General features: G+C 35.9%; 1 protein-coding gene and 2 long non-coding RNA genes across 6 annotated transcripts; 1 reads left to right on the top strand and 2 right to left on the bottom strand.

Moving 5' to 3' along the window:
- Window positions 1–463: 463 nt before the first annotated feature.
- Window positions 464–10,065, bottom strand: LOC107474113 (uncharacterized). The gene is made up of 3 exons (XR_008006136.1): window positions 9,975–10,065; window positions 1,204–1,253; window positions 464–1,078 (listed from the first exon to the last, which is right to left on the bottom strand). It is a non-coding gene; the product is annotated as an uncharacterized LOC107474113 (long non-coding RNA).
- LOC107474112 (protein YELLOW LEAF 1, choloroplastic) lies at window positions 3,140–10,525 on the top strand. 4 transcript variants are annotated; one of them, XM_052257691.1, is made up of 6 exons: window positions 3,141–3,323; window positions 3,593–3,703; window positions 8,098–8,181; window positions 8,304–8,455; window positions 9,681–9,753; window positions 10,025–10,525. In XM_052257691.1, the coding sequence occupies exons 3-6, from the start codon at window positions 8,124–8,126 to the stop codon at window positions 10,231–10,233; spliced, it is 492 nt and encodes a 163-aa protein (XP_052113651.1). In that variant the 5' UTR covers window positions 3,141–3,323; window positions 3,593–3,703; window positions 8,098–8,123; the 3' UTR covers window positions 10,234–10,525. The 4 variants fall into 4 exon arrangements, with proteins under 4 accessions (XP_015949190.1, XP_052113651.1, XP_015949189.1 ...); XM_016093703.3 differs by having other exon boundaries at window positions 3,666–3,703; XM_016093704.3 differs by lacking the exon at window positions 3,593–3,703 and having other exon boundaries at window positions 3,140–3,323; window positions 8,112–8,181.
- Window positions 10,526–13,921: 3,396 nt separating this feature from the next.
- Window positions 13,922–19,258, bottom strand: LOC110277714 (uncharacterized). The gene is made up of 4 exons (XR_002370474.2): window positions 18,503–19,258; window positions 18,319–18,429; window positions 18,082–18,227; window positions 13,922–15,619 (listed from the first exon to the last, which is right to left on the bottom strand). It is a non-coding gene; the product is annotated as an uncharacterized LOC110277714 (long non-coding RNA).
- Between the last annotated feature and the right edge of the window lie 1,347 nt (window positions 19,259–20,605).

Raw genomic sequence — 20,605 nt, forward strand, 5'->3', positions numbered from 1 at the left:
TTGCAAAATATGAGTAAACTAAGATAATTAGTGCAGAAATCCACTTCTGGGGCCCACTTGGTGTGTGCTGGGGCTGAAACTAAAGCTATCCACGAACTGAGGCTTTTCTTGTAGTTGAACTCCAAGTTATAACGTGTTTTGGGCGTTCAACTCCGGATCATGACGTGTTTCTGGCGTTTAACTCCAGCCAGCAGCATGTACTTGGCGTTCAACGCCAAGTTACATCGTCTATCTTCGCGCAAAGTATGGACTATTATATATTGCTGGAAAGTCCTGGATGTCTACTTTCCAACACCGTTGAGAGTGCACCAATTGGACCTCTGTAGCTCCAGAAAATCCATTTCGAGTGCAAGGAGGTCAGGATCCAACAGCATCAGCAATCCTTTTTCAGCCTAACTCAGATTTTTGCTCAGCTCCCTCAATTTCAGCCAGAAAATACCTGAAATCATAGAAAAATCACACAACTCATAGTAAAGTCCAGAAATATGATTTTTGCTTAAAAACTAATAAAATTATATTAAAACTAATTAAAACATACTAAAATCTACATGAAATTACCCCCAAAAAGCGTATAAAATATCCGCTCATCAATCTCCCGAAGGGCTAAATCTTTTCCCTTTTATATCTAACCTAATTTGATTTGAAACTAAAATCAAATAATAAATTCTAAACCTAAAAATATCTTTTCTTAATTCAAAAATTAAATTGAAAATCAAATAAAGCCTTCTGTGCTGATTTATTAAAGACGTAAGGACCACTCCTATTAGCACTGCCGGGGTTTAGCGCCAGTTTCTAGCATTTGGCACCGGGACTCTAAAGAAGAATGAGTGCTGGACGCGGTTTGGCGCTAAACGCTAATGTCATAGCGTTTAGCGTCGTGATGCCAGAGAGAAAGTATATACTATTATATATCGTTGGAAAGCTCTGGAAGTTGGCTTTCCAATACTGCTAGAACCACGTCAATTGGACCTCACTAGTTCAAGTTATGGTTGTTGGAGTGTAAGGAGATCAGGGTTGACAACATCCACTTTCTTCCTTTTCTTCCACACGAACTCTGTCAAATTCGCTCGGATCTTTCCTGAAATTAGTAAAACCACAAAGCGCATCAAAGTAACATCCAAACAGGCCTAAAACACTAAAATCTAAATAAAACTCAATAAATTCATATCTAAAATAATAAGAAAATAGCAAAAAAATGCTCACACATCAGGTTTCATCGGGAGGGGGTAGAAACCGACACATGAGCTCATAACCTGCACCAAGATTAGATATGCATCATACTTGTTTGTGTATCCTTTTTTGTTATGTATTCTCTATGAATGTATGTGTTTTCTGTATTGTTACTGTGATGCTTTTTGTATTTTCTATTTATCTATTATTTTCTATATTTTTATTTACTGTTTTTGTATTCTCTGTTTATACATTGCGTGTCTAGTCAATAGCAAAGAATTAATAAACGTAATTAACAACCCTGACCTTACTAGGAAATCCTAAATTTTTACCCCCTATTCTCCCCATTCAAATGGAAACGAAGTGCTTTTCTATGAGTTGGTGCCTCTGTTCATCTACGAGGTCCCGACGTTCGAAATTTATTATGTTTTGGGTGGGGAATCTCGTGTTCGACTATACGTACTATGCGATAGGCCCTTCTCACACCCACTAGATAGTCCGGACTTTAACTTGGACATGCTGTATGATTTCCCTCTTTCTTGGTTACACCCTAACAGCCACGGTCATCCTTTTCCTAGTCCACCGATCCATGCTTAGCCCTTACATCAGGTGGCTTCTAAGCCTAACACAGGCGAGGGTTACATTTCAGATCCACCTCCGAACGTCATTATACCTCAGGCACCTCCTTCACCAACCGAGCAACTGCAATCGCAGTTCGGTCCGTTGGGCGAAGCCTTAGCTCCTGTGTACGCTAATAGACCTGTATTGGGTGGCGGGAATAGCAATTCATTTGGTGGAGCATCTATTCCTAGAGACTCAAAAGAGGAGGATCCAGAGGAATATTAACAAGAGGAGGAGTTACCATCTTTCAGGAGTGATTCATCTGCAAGCAGGCCATATAGGTGGTCTATCGAATGACGATATTTGTGTTCAGTTAGGGGATGTTAGTTGATATTCTTTTGGCGGCATCTCAGCTTAGTACTTTTTCAGTTTAGTCTCTCCCTTTTGTTAGTTTACAGAGAGAATAGGAAAGTCTAGAAGTGTTAGGCTACCCCGGACAATAGCTTAGTGACTTTTTGTATGGGTCAAGGCCTGTGATGTCATATGTTAATATTTGTATATAACTATCTTATGGGATGTATACTGACAGGGTCTGTAAACATTGTACTAATGTATGATGATATGTGAATATTCTGTTAATATTTATGTTTATAATGTTAATTATTTTTGTATGCTTTCAATAATATATCGATAACTGTTTTCAACAAATTTTTACTTTGTAAAAGCGACGATATTTTAACAATGAATCACGGTTATATAATAAAGATTAGTCAATAAATAGAAAGGCAAGTTAGTGACGTTTAACTTCTGGTTGGTCATAACATACTAGAAGTTGGATCGTTATATGATTAACCCTTCACTTTACCAACTTCCTCACTTTAAAGGATTCGAATTCTAAATTTCAATCTCAATTACTAAATACTACAATAACACACACCAGCCACCACCAACCACCATAGTCAATTTTAAAAATAAAAAATATTAAAAATAATTTTAATTTTGGACAAAAATTTTGAAGATAAAAAAATATTTTATTTTATTTTTATTATTTATTTTGTTAATAATGATAATGGGATGGCAAAAATTTACGTATGGTCATTTTTGTATGAAATTAATAGTTATCATTATATGATAATTTAATTAAATATATTAAATTATTTAATAATTTTTAATTACTAACTTTATATAAAAATAATTGTATTTGATTTTTTACTTAATAAAATATAAATATTAATATCTCTTATTCATACTGCTTAATGAAATAAATAATAAAAAATATAAATATTTTTAAAATATATATCAGTGAATAATTATTTTATTTTCTTTATTTAATTCTTTAATATGTATTTTGAACTCTCAAATTTTAGATGGACTGATTGTTAGTTTTATTTTTGTCAAGGTTACCGAAATCCAACCCACCATAGACCCATACCCCTGATTCCGTTACGCCCTGTCGCACTCCATGAAAAGTCACCGCCATATGCATTCCTTTAAAATACATAAATGCCGAAGACACATGGAATGATCGCTACCTTCAAGAACCATTCTAGAGCCTCCGAAGAGGAGAACTTCAATTGGAGACAACTCATAAGGTGTCGATCCACTCCTCTCTAACTTCGTTTTCTGTTTTCCACCTATATTTGTGCTATCGTGATTTTCATTCATTCTCTGGAGGTGTGTTTGACGTGGAAAAATCGTATAAACAATATTTTCAGGGTTTATGTTTACGTTGTTTTTACGCCGTCAATGTTATTCTTGCACAGAACAGTTTATTTTATTATTATTATTGCTTCTTCTTCTTCTTCTTCTTCTTCTTTCGAGATGTGAGTATTTCTGTTCTATTTGATTCACTTTGGTGTAGGTTTGAACTGCCTCTTTAAGCTCTTGTCTTGATCCTAACTGTTGGTTATGTCTTTGTTTTCTGGAATACCAAGGAGTGCAATTGGCGTTTTGCTCCCTGCTGTAGATTTGGGTATTGCCATTTGTTATTCTCACATGTGCTTTTAGAAATTCCATTGAAGATTTTCATCATGTTTGATAGTGCTATCTTGTGCCTTTCTTCTATTTGGAACACCTGGAAATTGAGAATTTGGTTGATTTATCTGCGTTCTTTAACTTGTTCAGAATTTGAATTACAGCAGAATTTTGTTCTAAAGTTCATGGAAAATTGAGAATTTCTATAAAAAAAAAAATAGTTTTTATTGGGTAGAGAATTGTTTTTCCTTCAATTTCTATTATCAATAATGGGTGGATAGGTTATTTCTATCTGTCACTGTGTTTCTTCTTAATTAGTTATATAAAGCTCCCTGAAAGGATCTAGAATTTGCTTGACAATTGATTATATGTGACAAATGAGTTGAACGGCATAACCGCATAAGGATAATGTTGTAAAATTGTTGAGTAGATTTTTATTTAAAATTTTAAATATTTCATTTGCTCTCTATGGATAGAGATACAATCTGATTTTTTCCCCATAGCCCAAACACAAGAATTTTTCTGTGGGACTTGATCCTTTCAAAAGCTAATGAGTGCTATTTTAATCATACAAAAAATCATTGTTTCTTGATGAAAGGGTAAATTTTTGGGTAGCTATAGAATAACTTAGCCTGCAGCGACGTTGAAAAATAAAATATAATCAGTTAGCTTTCTTTAGGTAGTCATAACTTGGTCTTGAAAACTGATTTTTGTGTGGGGTTTCTTTTTGTTATGAAGCTTATTATTTCTAGTATCTACTATCCAGAAATCTAGATCAAAAGCCAATAGATGAAATTTTAGTGGTGTCGTGAAGTTAGTGTAGCAATCATGGTGAATATGAAATCAGTTTGGAATACAGGGTACAAGCTGAGTTAATGAGGTGTGATTTCCATTTCTAGTATTTTTCCATATACAGTGATAAAACAAGATAGTCCACCAAAATCTAGATAAGTCTCATCATTCTCATATGTGGAAATAAACATACAAAAATGGGAAGGTATGCATCCTGCATAACTGCACTTTTGCAGCATGGGAGTTGTTTTTGTTATTTGGAGTTCTTTTTATTTGATTGTGGTGAAGCTAATCTGAAATGAAAGTGTAGTCAATCTAGTTATATTGCAGAAAGTCACAGGTTCCAACTATATTGTTTTTCTTCTAAATTTAGCTATGTCTTTTTTAATTTATACTGATTAAATTTTTTATTTTTTCGTTAAATGGCTATTTTGGCACTTGAAAAATTTGAGTTTGACAAAATAGAGCCTTAATTAAAGAAAGAAACCCATGACCACTAAAATATAAAAATGTTTGACAAAATACACCTAACGTCGTCTGTTTGCTATTGCCATTATCGTCATTGGCAACGTGCAAGTTAGGCGTCTACTTAGCACTACGACACAATTTTTGTGGATTCTAACCAACTGAAATCTATAGTGACTCCAAATTTACAAGACTCTTATATGATTCTATAAATTTGGGGATCAATATAGGTTCTAATTGGCTAGGGTCAATGCCAAGTAGATGGCTAACATGACATGATGCCAACGATGGTAATGGCAATGATGAATAGATGACGATCGGTGTATTTTGACAAACGGATTAGTGCATTTTGTCAAATATTTTTTAATTTTTGTATTACACGGGCCGCTAATTCGTTTCTCTAATCTGGGGGCTATTTCGGTCAAATTTGAACATTTTCAGATGCCAAAATGGTTATCTACACTCCTGTGTTGTTTGAAGTAGCCAGGGGCGGAGGCTAGTGTTGAGTTATATATTTATATTGGCGCTCTCCTAAGAATTGCTCTAGGTCCGCCCTTGGAAGTAGCCCATTTTTGCATAACTTTCTGTGGAGACAGCAGCGTTCCTCCGTTCATAACTCAACCCATTGAGCTTATATTAACAAGAAACCATTTTTCCTAAAAGCTTGAGCTCTTTTAATATTAGGTCACCAAATATGAATCTCAAAAGATATTCGTAGAATTAGTTCTGAATTTCACATTTCTGGTGCTTAAAAAGGAACTAAGTGCAAATTTGTCCCATACTTGGTTCATATGTTGGGTTTTATAAATGAATTAGGACTAAAAGGAGATGGAAATATAAATCAGGAACATCCCCACTGAAATTTAATCCTAAGGACCTATACATGGGTTTTGGTTATGAATTTTCACAAGTGATAATTAGACGTGATTGTGATTGCTATCACATATTGTGCAGCAGTCTAGAAGGAAGATTTTGTGTTTAAATGGCATTGCTTGTTTGAACCAAAAGACATTTGAATTGTGTCTTTCTTGATGTTTCGTGACTTCCTATGATCATTAGGTTAGTTAGCTATTGGAATGTGTTTATTGTCCCTTTGGCAAAAGCTGATTATGATGGTTCTGGTTAAGGCCAATTTAAATTGATGATGCTTGACTCATTGACTATTATTCTTTCAATAGAGAATAGCCGTGCGTTGGTATGAGATATAGTTTGTAATAATGAGTTTTAAGCTGAATTTGATTGATAAAAGATGTTTATTGTTGTTGTTTGTGATTTTCTGCAGCATAAGAAAATGATCTTTGCTAATGATATCTGTTGTGTGTTGCTTGGCAACTTGATATTAGCTTTAGATTTCATTAACAATTAAGGATTTTCCCAAAAGAAAAACTATGCTGAAATTATGAGAATGTGACCAAGCTTCAAGAGGAACAACATTTGATCTCCCCTTTTTTCAGAAAGGTTCAGCCATGTATGGATGAGTGGGTGAGGACGAGTTTACTTTTCCTAAACACATGTAAACTCACTTTTAATGTGTTTGTGTTCGTAAAAATTGTTAGATCAAAATCAAAAACAACTTGAGATAATTTAGCTAAGCCAAAAACTTGTTGGTGTTGGTGTTGGTGGTGGTGTTTCTGAAAACTTCAGAATTCTGTCTAGCAGGGGTATCTTTGTGATTTTTTAGTTGTGTTAGGAAACTGCCAACAAAATAGTAGAAGGGATAAGTGTGTATGTATTGTTAACACTCGGTGAAGCTGGATCTCAGCTTACTGATGAAGAAGAGATGAGAATTAGCTAAACAGAAGGGATAACACAGGGCACTATAGCAGCCACCTCTCTCCCCAGACAGATTCGCGAAATCATCCCCTTCCCACTTTTCCCTCACCTGTACATTTATATCACCCCCTGTGCACCAACAGAATGCACACACATGCCCTATGCACTCTGCATCCCGGCATTGCATTCTTCTCACCTCATGCGTCACCCCCTAAGCATGTCAGTTAGGCCTCGAGGGCTCCCTTGAACCTTCTATTCCCTGATTTTGCATAATTCCTTGGCTTTCCCTTAACCTTTTCCTCTCGTACACTTTTAGACCCTTAGGGAATTTATTCTTATTACTAACATATGATTGAAGGTGAAGATTTTAACTAAATTTTACAATATTAAGCTTTTTCTATATTTAATTTTGGAAACTTTTGAGCTGGTTAGCAGTGTGTACATGGGTGTTGAAGATAAACCTAGGCTGAAGCTGTTTATGTTTTCCGATGTAAATAGTAAACTTTCATAAATTTTCTGTTTTAGTTAGAGATCTCGGATTGACCTCATATTTTAGTATGTTGTAGGTGAGACGTTGAAGTGAGTCTCCACAAAAATTTGTAGGTTTCTGTGTCGGTTTTTGTTAACTAATCAAATGACACTCAGGTGGCCTAAAAATCTAATATGATGATCACAACATATGAAATTGTTAATTGAATTTTAGAAAGAACTCAAGAATTTGTTGGATAGCAGAATTGATACTTCGACTTACCGAGGACAGTAATTGGTGCTTTTCTTCCCTCTGTAGTTTGCGTATTTTCAATCCCACGTGCCTTAGGAAAAAAGTATTCGATTGATCAATCCTCTTTATGCAACTTACCTTGTTTGGAATTTGAATTTGAATTAGGGTATAATTTTAGTTCAAGTTAATGGGAAATTGGAGAGCTATATAAAAAGATTTTGGTTAGTTTATGTTAGAGTATTCTAGTTTTATTTTTTACTTTTTCGATTTCGGTTATTGACAGGTGGATAAGCTATCTATGTTTGCCAATTGATTTTGTGTGACAAGGATAGTGTTGTAAAATTGTCGACTGAACTCTTAATTTTTTTTTTTTAATATTTGATTTGCTGCCGAGACATAGAGATTCAATCTTTATTTTCCCCATATCCTAAAGCAACTGTTCATTTATAATTGGACTGAATTATTTCTAGGAGTTTGTTTTAAACATGTCATAAATGTAGAATCATGTAAAATTTGCTAAGGTGAAACTTTGAGCACTTTTGATATGACTACTTTGAGCAATGACTTCTCAACTATTATGTAGAACTCTATTCTGTTTGAAACAAACAATTTATTATTTTCCTTCTTGTTCTGATTGCTAGGATTGTCGTATTAGGTGATCAGTAAGATGCTGGAACCAGTTCAATTTTGTGTTGGCACTTCGTCTCTAGTAGTACCAGGGCCAGGTGCACTGATTTTAGACACCTCACTATCTCAGTTAGTAGTTGAGCTAATTTTTGTATGTGAAGTGTCTCACATGTTACTTAAATCAATGGAATATGTTTTTGTTATATTTTCTCTGATGCAGCTGGATATAGAAGTCAGGGTGAAGTGCAGGTCAATAATGCTCGACCTAACATACTTCAGATGCAGCCCTTACCATATAACATTAGAAAAGGAGAACTTCAGACTGCTAATTTTCGAAGCCGTTCATCTCGTGTCAAATGTTCTGCTGTTTTGGTAGGCTATTTCCTTTTCCTTTTTATCTTTGGCATTTTTCTATATGTGGACCTCTTCTATTTTTTACTTTTAAATATAAAACAACTAATTTCAATAAGAAATGAAAAATATTACAAAGGTATGGAGGATAAGAGATCCTCATCACGATCAATTGGTATAAGCAGCAGTCTGTATTGTTACAAGGCAACTTTCATTCCTTATTGAAATTTTCAGAGTTCCTATTAAAATTGTTTGTAGTTGAATGTTATTTATCCAATCAAACGAGCTCAGGTCTTAATGACAGAGGAAACCATGCTAGGAAACATAGGAAACAGTTGTAAACCTACTTCCTTTTTAGGAAAAGCTTTTGGCTTCACTACTTGTAATTTCTTATTACCCCTTTCACAATCCTCATCATGTCTCACATATTGAGGCAATCTTTATCAGTTCCTTGCCCTATTTTTCTTAATCCCTTATCGTTTGAAGATGCTCAAGGACTCATCAAATGTGGATTATATTTTTAATAGAGGAGTCAACATTATTCTGTGCAGGATATTTTCCTGCTTGTTACTGAAGTATCTAAGTAGTTTTTATGTTGTTCTTTTCTGTTTTGATCTTTCTTAAGAGTCCAGAAGAATGTATAAGAGTCAGAATCAGTTAGAGAATTAGTTAGATTAGTTAAGCAGTTAGGCTGCATTTGGAAGGGATACTGAGACTGAGGGACTGAGATTGGGAGACAAGAGACTGAGAAAGTGAAACTAAATTAAGTCTCTGTATTATGTTTAGTGTAAAATATATTAGACTAAGTTATGTGTTACTATTATTTTCAGTTTAAGATAAATATGGAGATTGAGGGCATAGATTTAGAATTTGAAAAGTTAAATGAGGATACTTCTGAGAATAAATGTTATTAAAGTTTCAGTTTTTATTCTACAAAATCTCAGTCCTCCGTGTTCTCTCTTTTTGGAGGTACTAAAGGGACTGGAATTTCGTGTCCCAGTACTGAAATTTTAGTTCCAGTCTTTGATCGCCAAAGACAATACTGAGTTGCAATCTTCCCGTCTCTGAAAACAAAAGCTACTTTAGAGAGCAATTAGACAAGTGGCTTCTAGAATCTGTTAAGAGTCCAACTAACTTAAGTGCCAAGGCCCCATGTATATATATAAAAGCATGAACTTAGTAATCTTCCTCATAATACCAGTATCATCTCTTTCTCTCTCTCTCTCTAACTCTCTAATTTATATAGGATGCTAGATGTGCTGCTGCTAGTGCAACACAAACCTTGGTACGTCGTTCTCGAACAACTACTATTTCTCCTGGTAATTACTTCTCTCCTATATCATTTATTTCGACGGCAGCCACAAACTTGTATTTTGTTTTGTGCTTATACCATATCATGTGTGCTTGTTCATTTGTTTATATGAGAAATACTAAATGTTCCCATGTGGTGCTTAAAATTCTTCCAAGTTTAAAATCTCACATATATTAATAGTCTTTTTATGTTGTGTAAATTAAAAATCATACCAAGAGTGGAGCTCACCTTATGTGTTCAATGCCAATCAATATGATAAGCTTTGTTTGGGATGACAGAGAAAGTGAAGTCCCCTAAACTTGATGACAATGGCCCGGGGTTGCCCCCTCGAGATAATGATGGAAATGGCGGTAATGGAGGTGGAGGTGGTGGTAAGTTTTCCGGTGGACTTATTCTTTTGGGTATTCTTGGGATCCTGGACATTCTAAAGGATATAGAGTGTGAATGGCTCCGCAACCGTAAGCATAGGAGATTTCTTCAAGCATGAAAAGTTACTTGTCATGCATTGCTGTCGATTCTTCTTACATGCTTGACATAGAAACTTGGATTGTTACTCTCAAGTTACTGTTCTCGAGTTTTTCCATCGTTTATTGAGACATGAATTGATCTCAGTTAGAAAAGCTTAGATAGTTATGGTGCTCCATAGAAATTAATTCCTATATTGGTACACGTGTTGACTATGTAAGACTAGTTTGATCCATTATCTGCACCCTAACCAATTCAAAATTTTCGGATAAAACTTATTTTTTCGGGGTCCATTCGTTTATTCATTTTATTCATTTTTTGTTTGTTTTCTTTTTTTCCTTCCATTTGTCTCTTTATGTGTTAGGGGCGTATAATAGAATGGATTCAATTTCTACGAGGTATAGAATGGCCAATTTCTACGAGGGCCAAATAAATGCAAAATACAACAAAAATATAATAAGAAGTTAATATATTCCATAAAAAATATATATCTAGGTTAATAGTTTAGATTATATCCCATATAAAAGTCGACATTTAGTAACATATCTTAAGATTTCTGGTATTTTAAGTGGTGTATATGTTATGGAATTAAGATTATCAATTGTGCTTAGTAGTTATATAAAAGGGTTCTCAATAACAGTTTAAACATTATTTGTTGAATTTGAAATGATATTTATAATTTAGCTTATTATATGTTTTTTTCTCCCTCTTAAAAAATGTTAATTGTTTTTTAGATATTTTATAGTTTTAGCCGGACAAAATAACATCTTATTTATAAAAAATTAAACTACTTGACCTTAAATACTTATAGAAACATGTAAATACTAAAGGAAGAAAAACTATGTACTATGTAAGGACTAAGCAATAGATAAATTAAAAAAAAAAAGTCATGTTACAAACTAGGCAGCCAAGTTTAATCAAATTGGATTAAATTTAACAAAAATTAATTTTATTAGTGAGAGCGTCAATACACGTTTCAATTATGTTTTCTCTTTTTTTTTTTGCATTTTTTCTCTTTTTTCACGTTTCTTCTTCTTCACATGTTTTCTCCTCATCGTCATTCTTTTATTGCTGTTGTATTTTTTTCTTTTTCTCCTCCTCTTTCTAGTGATTTTGGAGCATCATGCATTTTTTTTTCTTTGTTTAATTTTTTCTTGTTTTATTTTTGTTAAAAGAATAAAACCAAAAGAATAATAAGGTAAAACAACAAGAAGAAGATGAACAAAAAAAGACGATGATAATGCTGAAGAAAAAAAAGGAAGAGGAGGAGTTATCATTAAGTAATTTCGGTGAATTTTGAATTTAAATAAAGTGTACTTATAGTCTGTACTTGTTTCGAATTGAGTTTGTATGTGTGCTGTCATTATTAAGTAATTTTGGTTCATTTTGAATTTGAATTTTGATACATTCTAGATTTAAAATAAGGGGTACTTTTGGTTTGAACTTGTTGAACTGAATTTGTTTGCGTGTCATTATCATTAAGTAATTTCGGTGCATTCTAGATTTGAATTATTATACATACAAAAAGACGATGGTGATAATAATGATAACGATGATGATAATAATGATGACGAAGGAGGAGGAGGAAGAAGAGGAGGAGGAGGGGGAGGAAAATGAAGGAGGATATTGAAGAAATTCAAATGAAAAAAAGAGGAGAAGAAATAGATGTAGGTGGTGGTGGTGACGAGGATAACAGAGTTATGAAGAAAAAAAAGAGTAGGAGAAGAAAAAGAAGAAGTAGCAATATGAGTGGAAGAGTTTTATTCAAAAAAAAAGACTAAATTTAAATTCTTGTAACTAGAGAGTTCTGCGTATATGCGCCATATAGACACTTTTATAGAAATTATTGTTTAAAAACAATTGTTTAAGTTTTATTTGTCTATGATATAATGTATTATAGGAAACTAATAAAATTTGAGATATTAATGACAAATATATAATACTAAATAATCTAGATTCTAAATTTTGGTTCATATAATAATTTAACATAATATTTATAAATAATATAATTGATAGTCTTACTTTACATAAGTAATAAGATATAAACGACGACTTTTTTTTAACTTTTTTTTTATCATTTTCACCGTTTAACATAAAATGAAATTTTGCCAATTGAATATGATATTGTTATGTATTTATGAGGAAAAATAAGACTAAAATTTTAAAGTGATCCCTGACATTGGGTGAGTTATCTATAATTGTCTTTGACTTTTAAAATTTTCTAAAAGCATCTCTCACATTCAATTTCGGGACCCATAGTTGCCCTTCTACCTTTTTCAGAGGACAATCAGTAAATGGAGTAATGATGTGGCACCTCCTATGCCATGCTGGAGCAAGCAACGACTAGATGACGTGGTGAATCTTCATTTTTTATCTAATGTGGTCCTGGTCCCTTTAAAACCCTAAAAGCTAAGAATTATTACTGTATGTAGTATCTCTTCCTCCCTTCTCCTTCGTCCCATAATTGTAGTTTCACCGTTGTGATTTAAGAGAAATTCCGTTGAAGCTCTGAAGCGATGTTTGGAGGTGAAGAGCAAGCTAGTGCGAGCTCGATACGCTCAACAAGTAGTGGATACAGGGCTAAGACCCAAAATTGTAGCAGGACTACGCGTGTGCCAGAATGATGTGGTTGCGGCTGCCAACATGTTTTCCGGTGATCTGGGACAAATTTCAACCCAAATAAGCCTTTATTTGGGTGCCCAAATTACAATCTTAGCTATAATTGTTGGTTTTTACTGATTTTTCATTCCTTTCTCAAATTCTAATTTGGTTATTGAATCATTCATTGATTACAAACAATTGGTAAAAGAGGTGTGGTTTGTTTGTTTGGACAGATGTTGGGCAAGAATTTGTGCCTGCAAAATCAAAAAGTGTTAACTACAATGATGACCAAAAGATGATAGAAGGTTGAAGGCTGGAAAAATTGAAATATGATATTAGGAGTCAAAATTTTATAATCCAATTATTGTTTCTGATTGTTTCTGTAATGCTATTGTTCTTACTAGTGGTATTTTGCAAATTTTGAACTCAATGTTGAGTAATGATGCGATTGAGATTTGGTATATGTGTAATGTTTTCAAGAATAAAAAAAGTTGCCGAACATCTAACTGTGTTAGCCAACATTTTCGAGATATTAAATGTTTTTGTACCACTAAAGATAATCTGAATATATAGCAATAGCAAAATATAGTAATTATTTTGAATAATGCCAACAAAGTCATGATTCATAAGTTTTGATGGGATTACAAAGCCATAAGCAAGGTATTGCTAACAAAATAAACATAACCATAGGCCTGATAAGAAAGTAGTCATAAACACAAAGTTATCCTAACAGAAGAAAGGGCCACATAATATAAACAAAGGTAATGAGTTTTTTTTTCAAACTTTCAAATTGTCCTATACAAAATAACTTCCAACACAATAAGCATGTTAGACCAAAGTCATCAATTTTTCTTCCTAGGTGCCTTGAATCCCAGAGTAGAAACGAACTTGAAGAAACTACCAAGTCTTGCACCTGTTTCGGAGCTAGCACCTTGCATGGGATTAACTGACGCATGGGCAGAAGTTGGCAGTTTAGACGATTTTTTCTTTGGTGGCAACTTATCTGGTCTTGACTTAGTGATGGTACATACTTCAGCAGCATAAAAGAAATGTAGTATATCAGAATATGCTTTTATAATTACATAACACTAAACAGTAGCATCACCACAATGCCTAAAATTTGGGTACTTCCTAACCTTCTTAACTAGTTTGCTCGCTACCCAATTTCTGTTGGCTGCCCTGTTCTTATCTTTTCTTGGACACGTATGATCATTAACGAGGGCATTATTTACTAACAAGTGTCTTCATGATCCCTTAATGCATACACCACCCATGGGCATCCTTTCACTTTACAAGTAGCCCTCATCCTCATATTGTCATTCTTCGTAAACTTAATTCATCTGCCCTCTTGAATTGTGAACTCCCTGATAGCCTCTTTAAAGTCCCATTTTGTGTTGAATTTCATGCCAACGTCCAATTGCAGTTCTCCAAACCTTATACCTTCTCTAAACATTGGAGAAACATCTTCATACTCCTCATCTGACCTCTCATCCTCAGAATTTGGAAGAGTCTTCATTTCTTCAAAATGCTACAAATTTGCCACGTTTGAGTCAGCCCCCTGAATCATATGCATCATCCCCTATTCTCCCACAAAGAATAGGTCTACATCCCCATCCGAGACCTCCTCAACAAATGCATCATCCTCAATAGTAACTTGGTCTTTATCCGTAGCAAATGCAACGACAGGAGCATGTTTAAATCTGATGTCTTTTTTGACAATCTTAGTCTCACAAACATCATTAGCATAATCATCATCATCAGAAGAACTATCTTCGATCCCTGGCTTATACAAACTATCTTTGGCACTATCCTATGAATCAGAGGATAATTAATAACCTCTCTCATGTCGTGCTTTCATCACTGCTTTTTCCTTAGCAACACTCCTCATACAAGACCTAAAATTATGGGTGGTTGTTGTCGTTTTCTTCTTGAGGGTGAATTTGGATGTTTCAATAAACTTTGGTGTGGATTTGGGTGTTGCAGTTGCACCAATTACCTTCTTTGGGGTGGGTATTGACACACTTTTAGGGAGATTAGACTTAGTAGGAGGCTTTGGCTTTGGATTAGTAGGAGGCTTTGCCTGAGATTGAGGATTTGGATTGGCAAGAGGCTTCGACTGACTTGGAGGTTTTGGATTAGTGAGAGATTCTAGCTTAGTTGGAGGTGTTGGATTAGTAAGAGATATTGGATTAATAGGAGCCTTTGGATTGTCCATGGTGTTGACAGGCGTTAGCTTGTTTTGGGGGAATTGATTAGTGGGGTTCTTCGTTTTGTCATTAGGAGTGACCATAGCACCTTGTCCTTCTGCAACATCCACTCCTTTATTGTCCATGCATATCTTTTTCTCCTGACCTTGTAAATAATCTGGAGATAACACTCGATGCTCAAAATATACATCTATCAATCAAATATTCTTTTGAGCAAGAAAACTGTAACACCCTAACTACCAAAGCTCACACTTCCGACTGCACGACTCTGATAGCTAAGACATTACGACAACACTTATACTTTTTAATACTAAGATATGAGCCTGTTTAAAACTTTAAACCGCAATACCGATCCAAAAGATACTTTTGCTATACAACGTACATCCATACATACAATACACTTACAACAACTCATAAAACGTACATACATGTATATATATATATACATAAATGATATTACAAATATTATCCAATACAGTTCCTATCCCTCTTACAGAATATATCAAGATAAAGGCGAGGGTACAATAGACCATAACTAAAACAATACAGAGCATCTCAACAACAACTAAATAAATTCTTCGTAACTTCTGCGCCCATATCCTGAAAGGGGAAAATGAAGGGGGGTGAAAACATCATCCTCGAAAGGGTTCTCAGTAGAGGGTTTTTGGGAATTACTGTAATAGGATACGTGAAGATAACTGCACCAGTGATTAATAATCGTCTTATGCCTCTTTTCAAAAATAACGGTTTACAATAAAAGTAAAGTCGGAAATCTTTTCTGAAAGAGGAACTGTTCAATTCTCAAAAACTCAAAAGTCTTTCAAAAAGGTTTATCTATACTGAACCAAAATAGCCTTTCATATCTTATTCCAAGCCAAAACCACAAAATCGAAATCAACCATCAGTTCATCTCATTCCAACCACGGCCCTAGGCCCAAACAATCCAATCACGGCCCTAGGCCCAAACCATCCAACCTTCAACCAAATCCCCACAATCCAACAGAGTCCCAATTGCAAACACAGATAGGAAGATGCAGGCACAAACAAACAGTTATTGCAAGTAAAACAATTAGCAATTAATCACATAGGCAAACCAAGTACAATATGCACATCCAAATAATGTCACATAGATGCATATGATGCATGCCTGTCCCTAGTGGCTGATGATATCATCTGTCGGTTATAGAGCCAACCCGACAAGTCCTGGTAGCTAACCATTGGACTGTCCCTCTGTTGCGCATCCCAACTCGAGTTATACTCATCATAAACTTGATCATAAACATAATCCATATCCATCACCCTCACTGGTGAATATTTCGGGGGCGAGCTCATCCGGGACTTTCACAGTGCCTGGCCACACTTACGACATAGGGTCAACAGAGTATCGAGTCTCAACCTGGAGCACGTGGTGGCTAGCCACTGCTACTACCCAAGGAAACTCGTATCTCAGATAGTGGAAGTGCAAATCACAATTATCAATAATTCAGCATATACATGCATTCATTCTCATCCGTGGATCAACATCCATCTCAGCCATCCAGCTCACGGTTCAGTCCAGAACCAGCCAATATTCATAGCATACACAGCCGTTCCGGCTCACGGTTCAATCCAGAACCAGCCAATATTCATATCATTCAAAGCCATTCCGGCTCACAATAAAACAGCACTTCCACATTCAAAATCATCAAATTCATGAAATCGGCATTTAAGCCATAAATAATTTTCTCAATTCATTTCACTTTGAAATCAAGTTTCAACTCTTTTCAGCCTTGGCTTTAGAAATCTCGTTTCTCAAATCATCTCAGGCTCATAAGCCAAATTTACTCAAAGTGAGTCCCCTTTTTAAAACAAAGCCACTCTCGGTATTTTCTTTCCAAAACTTCCAAAACCATGGAGAGGTAAAGATTTATTTCAAAGTATTCAAAATCACCCACCTAACAATGGGATTTTAAAACAAAATTTCTCGGCAGAGTCCCAAGTCTTTAGGGAAGGTCAACCTATATCAATTCCTTAAAATTCATTGTAACCCTTAAAGTCATAGATTCTCGGTTCAAGTAAATAAAACGAAATTTATTATGAAACCGACCATACATAAATCACAAGTTCCAACCCGGTCCAAAAATCAACTCATTTGAACGGAACCGGTTCATTTGAATCAAACCACTTTCAGATTTCTTTTTGAAAGTCATTTTTCTAGCTCTTCCAAAATGCCTCAAACTTAATTACTCAATCAAAAGTCTAGTTTCCTTTAAAACCACTAAAAGCCCCTTTTTATATAAAAATCAATATTAGAGCATCATTCTTTCCTTCAGTGATTCAAACTGTACAAATAGTCATTTCTAAATAAGCCGAACTCAACGCATAAGTTCACTAAATGAATTAAGCTTGAAAACATAAATATTCTCTTAATAAATCAAATAATACAATTTCTCAAATCCAACCCTTTTTAAATAACCTTTCAAACAAGACTAAGAGTTTATAGAAATTTCGGCAGCACCTCCCCTAAAACTTGGACTTTTGCCACCCGGTTCGGGTCCCAACTAAACCGTTCCTCATTCCTTTTTCAACAACACAAAACCAGAAAATCAATTCAAAGCAAGCTAAATCCAACAATCGCCTCATTGGCGTACCTCAAGGATACCATTTCAAAATCAACTCAATATCAATCGATTTAACTCATCTCCAAAGCTTTAAAGAATCGGTTCAACAATAAATCATTTATCAAAACCAAAATTAATTAAAGCAACACAGGCTGAATTTCAAGAGTATTCTATCTTTCACATCATCAAAATAATTGACTCAATTCAAACCAATCCTCAACGGATTAAACTCATATTTCAAATCTCTAAAGAATCAGCTTGGACGGCATTATGTTTCACAAAACCACACAACAGTTCGTTCATCAGAACCAAATAATAATCCATTCAAACATATAATTACATTCATCCAGGATAATCAACATCACATAAGGCTTATACAATCACCAAATACATTATCTCACATCAGTACCCATATGTAATAATTCCGGCATATAAAAAATAGATTTTGGAAAGCGCCCCTACCTCAAAACGCAAACCATAGCCCAAACGCGTCACAGAATCCTTTCTGCCTCGACCCAAAATCAACAATCAAAATACCGGCAGTCAAAACCTCGGTTCCAAGCCACTTTCGCAAGAGTCTCAACAACTCTAATCGCAACATACAACAACTGAAACTCAATCGTATAGTAATTAACACCACAAACCTCAGCGTAAAATAACAGAATAGTAGCTAAAGAGCTTTCAAATCGAAACGCTTACCGAACCGAAGGAGGAACGGTTGAACCGAAACAGCGACGGTCTCCGGGCCGGCTCGGCAGCAGCCCGGCAGCCACCTCAAGCGGCTGCGGCGACAAATTCCGATCACGACATCTGAAACCAACACGCGGCGACTATAGTATTCCCGAAGTTCAAAAAGGACAGAAACCACAATTAAAACCCTTACCGGCAACCTTTTCCGGCGACAGCAGCAGTAGGCAGAAGCTCCGGCGATGGTCCCTAACGTCACAAAACCACTCCTGGCGGTCGGAATCACAGAGATGCAGCTCCCTTCTCCGGCAGCGACACCTGCGGCGGCCTGAACCCCTTTTGCTGGCGGTGGTTTGGGCTTACCATCATCAGCAGCAGCGAGCTCGGATGGTGGCAGCGGCGTCCGGGTCAGATTCCAGAACCTAGAAGTGGGAGCAGATTTGGCGGCGGGAGGAGGCACGAACGACGGCGGCGCTCAAGAGCTCCGGCGAGGACGCGTTCTGCCTCATCGCTCTTCTTCCTCTCGCGTGCAGTGGAAGCATCTTCGGCAGGGGTTTGGTGGTGGCGACACCCTCAGCCGCGGTGACACACGTCAATGGCAGCTCGACGGCGGTGGGAAGGAGCGGCGAGTCCCTCTCCGCGCGACGCCAACTCCACGCTTTCTCTCTCCCTCTCGGTCTCGCGCTTCCCTCTGTTCGCGATGAGGATGAGCAGCAACTGACGGCGAGGCACGGCGGTTGGACAGCGGCGCGAAGCTTCAGTGACAGCGACGACGCGACGGCGGCGGTGGAGCCCAGCACGCCGGCGCGAATCTCCTTCCTCTCCTCCTCCCTTCTCCCGCGGCCCTATTTCCCTATTTCCCCATCTTTCATTTGGCGCTGCTATGGGTTTCAGTTGTGTTTGCGTTAGGTTTGCTTGTGGGTGAGTGATGATGAGGGTAAAGGAGCAGGGCAGCAGCTGCGGCTGCATGGGTTTGAGGGGCTAGGGTTTCTTTTTTTTTTCAAAAATTAGGGTTAGGGGCATTTTAGTAATTTCACATAAAAATAGGTATAATGTAGTAATTAGAAATAAATTCTAATTCAACAATAATAGTATATAAAAATACTGTTTGCTCATCAATTTCACACTTTATTTTCAATAAAATGTCCAAATCCAAAATTTAGAAATAATATAATTAATTTCTTCATTTTCCAAAATAGCAGTAATAATATTTAAAATATTACTTATCTAATCCAAATCATATAAAATTCTTATTATTTCATAACTATCAACCTTATACTTTAAATATAGAGAATAATCCAATAATTATAAAATTGGATAATAATTATAACTTATCTCAAATCCAATAAATCAAAACTTACCTTAATTATCTTTAATAAAATAATCTATGAAATTAAGGCTATAAATAACTGTAGGATTTGAGACTTGATCATAATAAGACTTTTCAAAGATTTTGGGTCTTACAAAAACACATCTCCCTAAGCTCGTCGTCACTGTTTAGATTCCTTAATCCAGTTTCTAAAGTCCTCTTAGGTACTAACTGGTGCACGAATTTGTAATCCGCACAACTAACCAGCAAGTGCACTGGGTCGTCCAAGTAATACCTTACGTGAGTAAGGGTCGATCCCACGGAGATTATTGGTTTGAAGCAATCTATGTTTATTTTATTAATCCTAGTCAGGATGCCAATAGGATTAATTCGTTTTAATGATAAGAAGTCAAAGTATTTGGAATAAGGAATTGTTACTTTATTGATGGAGAATATGTTGGAGTTTTGGAGATGCTTTGTCCTTTGACTTCAACTCTTCCTTGAAATCCTTCAACACACGCAAGGCTCCTTCCATGGCAAGCTCTATGTAGGGTGTCACCGTTGTCAGTGGCTACTTCCCATCCTCTCAGTGAAAACGTTCCTATGCTCTGTCACAGCACGGCTAATCATCTGTCGGTTCTCAATCAGGTTGGAATAGAATCCATTGATTCTTTTGCGTCTGTCACTAACGCCCAGCCTTCAGGAGTTTGAAGCTCGTCACAGTCATTCAATCCCAGAATCCTACTCGGAATACCACAGACAAGGTTTAGACTTTCCGGATTCTCATGAATGCCGCCATCAATCCGGCTTATACCACGAAGATTCTAATTAAGGAATCTAAGAGATACTCGTTCAATCTGATGTAGAACGGAGGTGGTTGTCAGGCACACGTTCATGGATTGAGGAAGGTGATGAGTGTCACGGATCATCACCTTCTCCATAATTAAGCGCGAATGAACATCTTAGATAAGAACAAGCGTGTTTGAATGG

The sequence above is a fragment of the Arachis duranensis genome, chromosome 2 (assembly GCF_000817695.3).
Source record: "Arachis duranensis cultivar V14167 chromosome 2, aradu.V14167.gnm2.J7QH, whole genome shotgun sequence".
In the NCBI taxonomy this organism is placed as follows: domain Eukaryota; kingdom Viridiplantae; phylum Streptophyta; class Magnoliopsida; order Fabales; family Fabaceae; genus Arachis; species Arachis duranensis.

Coding starts and splice junctions, on each gene's coding strand:
- LOC107474112 (XM_016093704.3), top strand. CDS start 8,124: ATGCTGGAACCAGTTCAATTTTGTGTTGGCACTTCGTCTCTAGTAGTA. Junction 8,182..8,303: donor TCTAGTAGTACCAGGGCCAG/GTGCACTGATTT, acceptor TCTCTGATGCAG/CTGGATATAGAAGTCAGGGT. Junction 8,456..9,680: donor TCAAATGTTCTGCTGTTTTG/GTAGGCTATTTC, acceptor TAATTTATATAG/GATGCTAGATGTGCTGCTGC.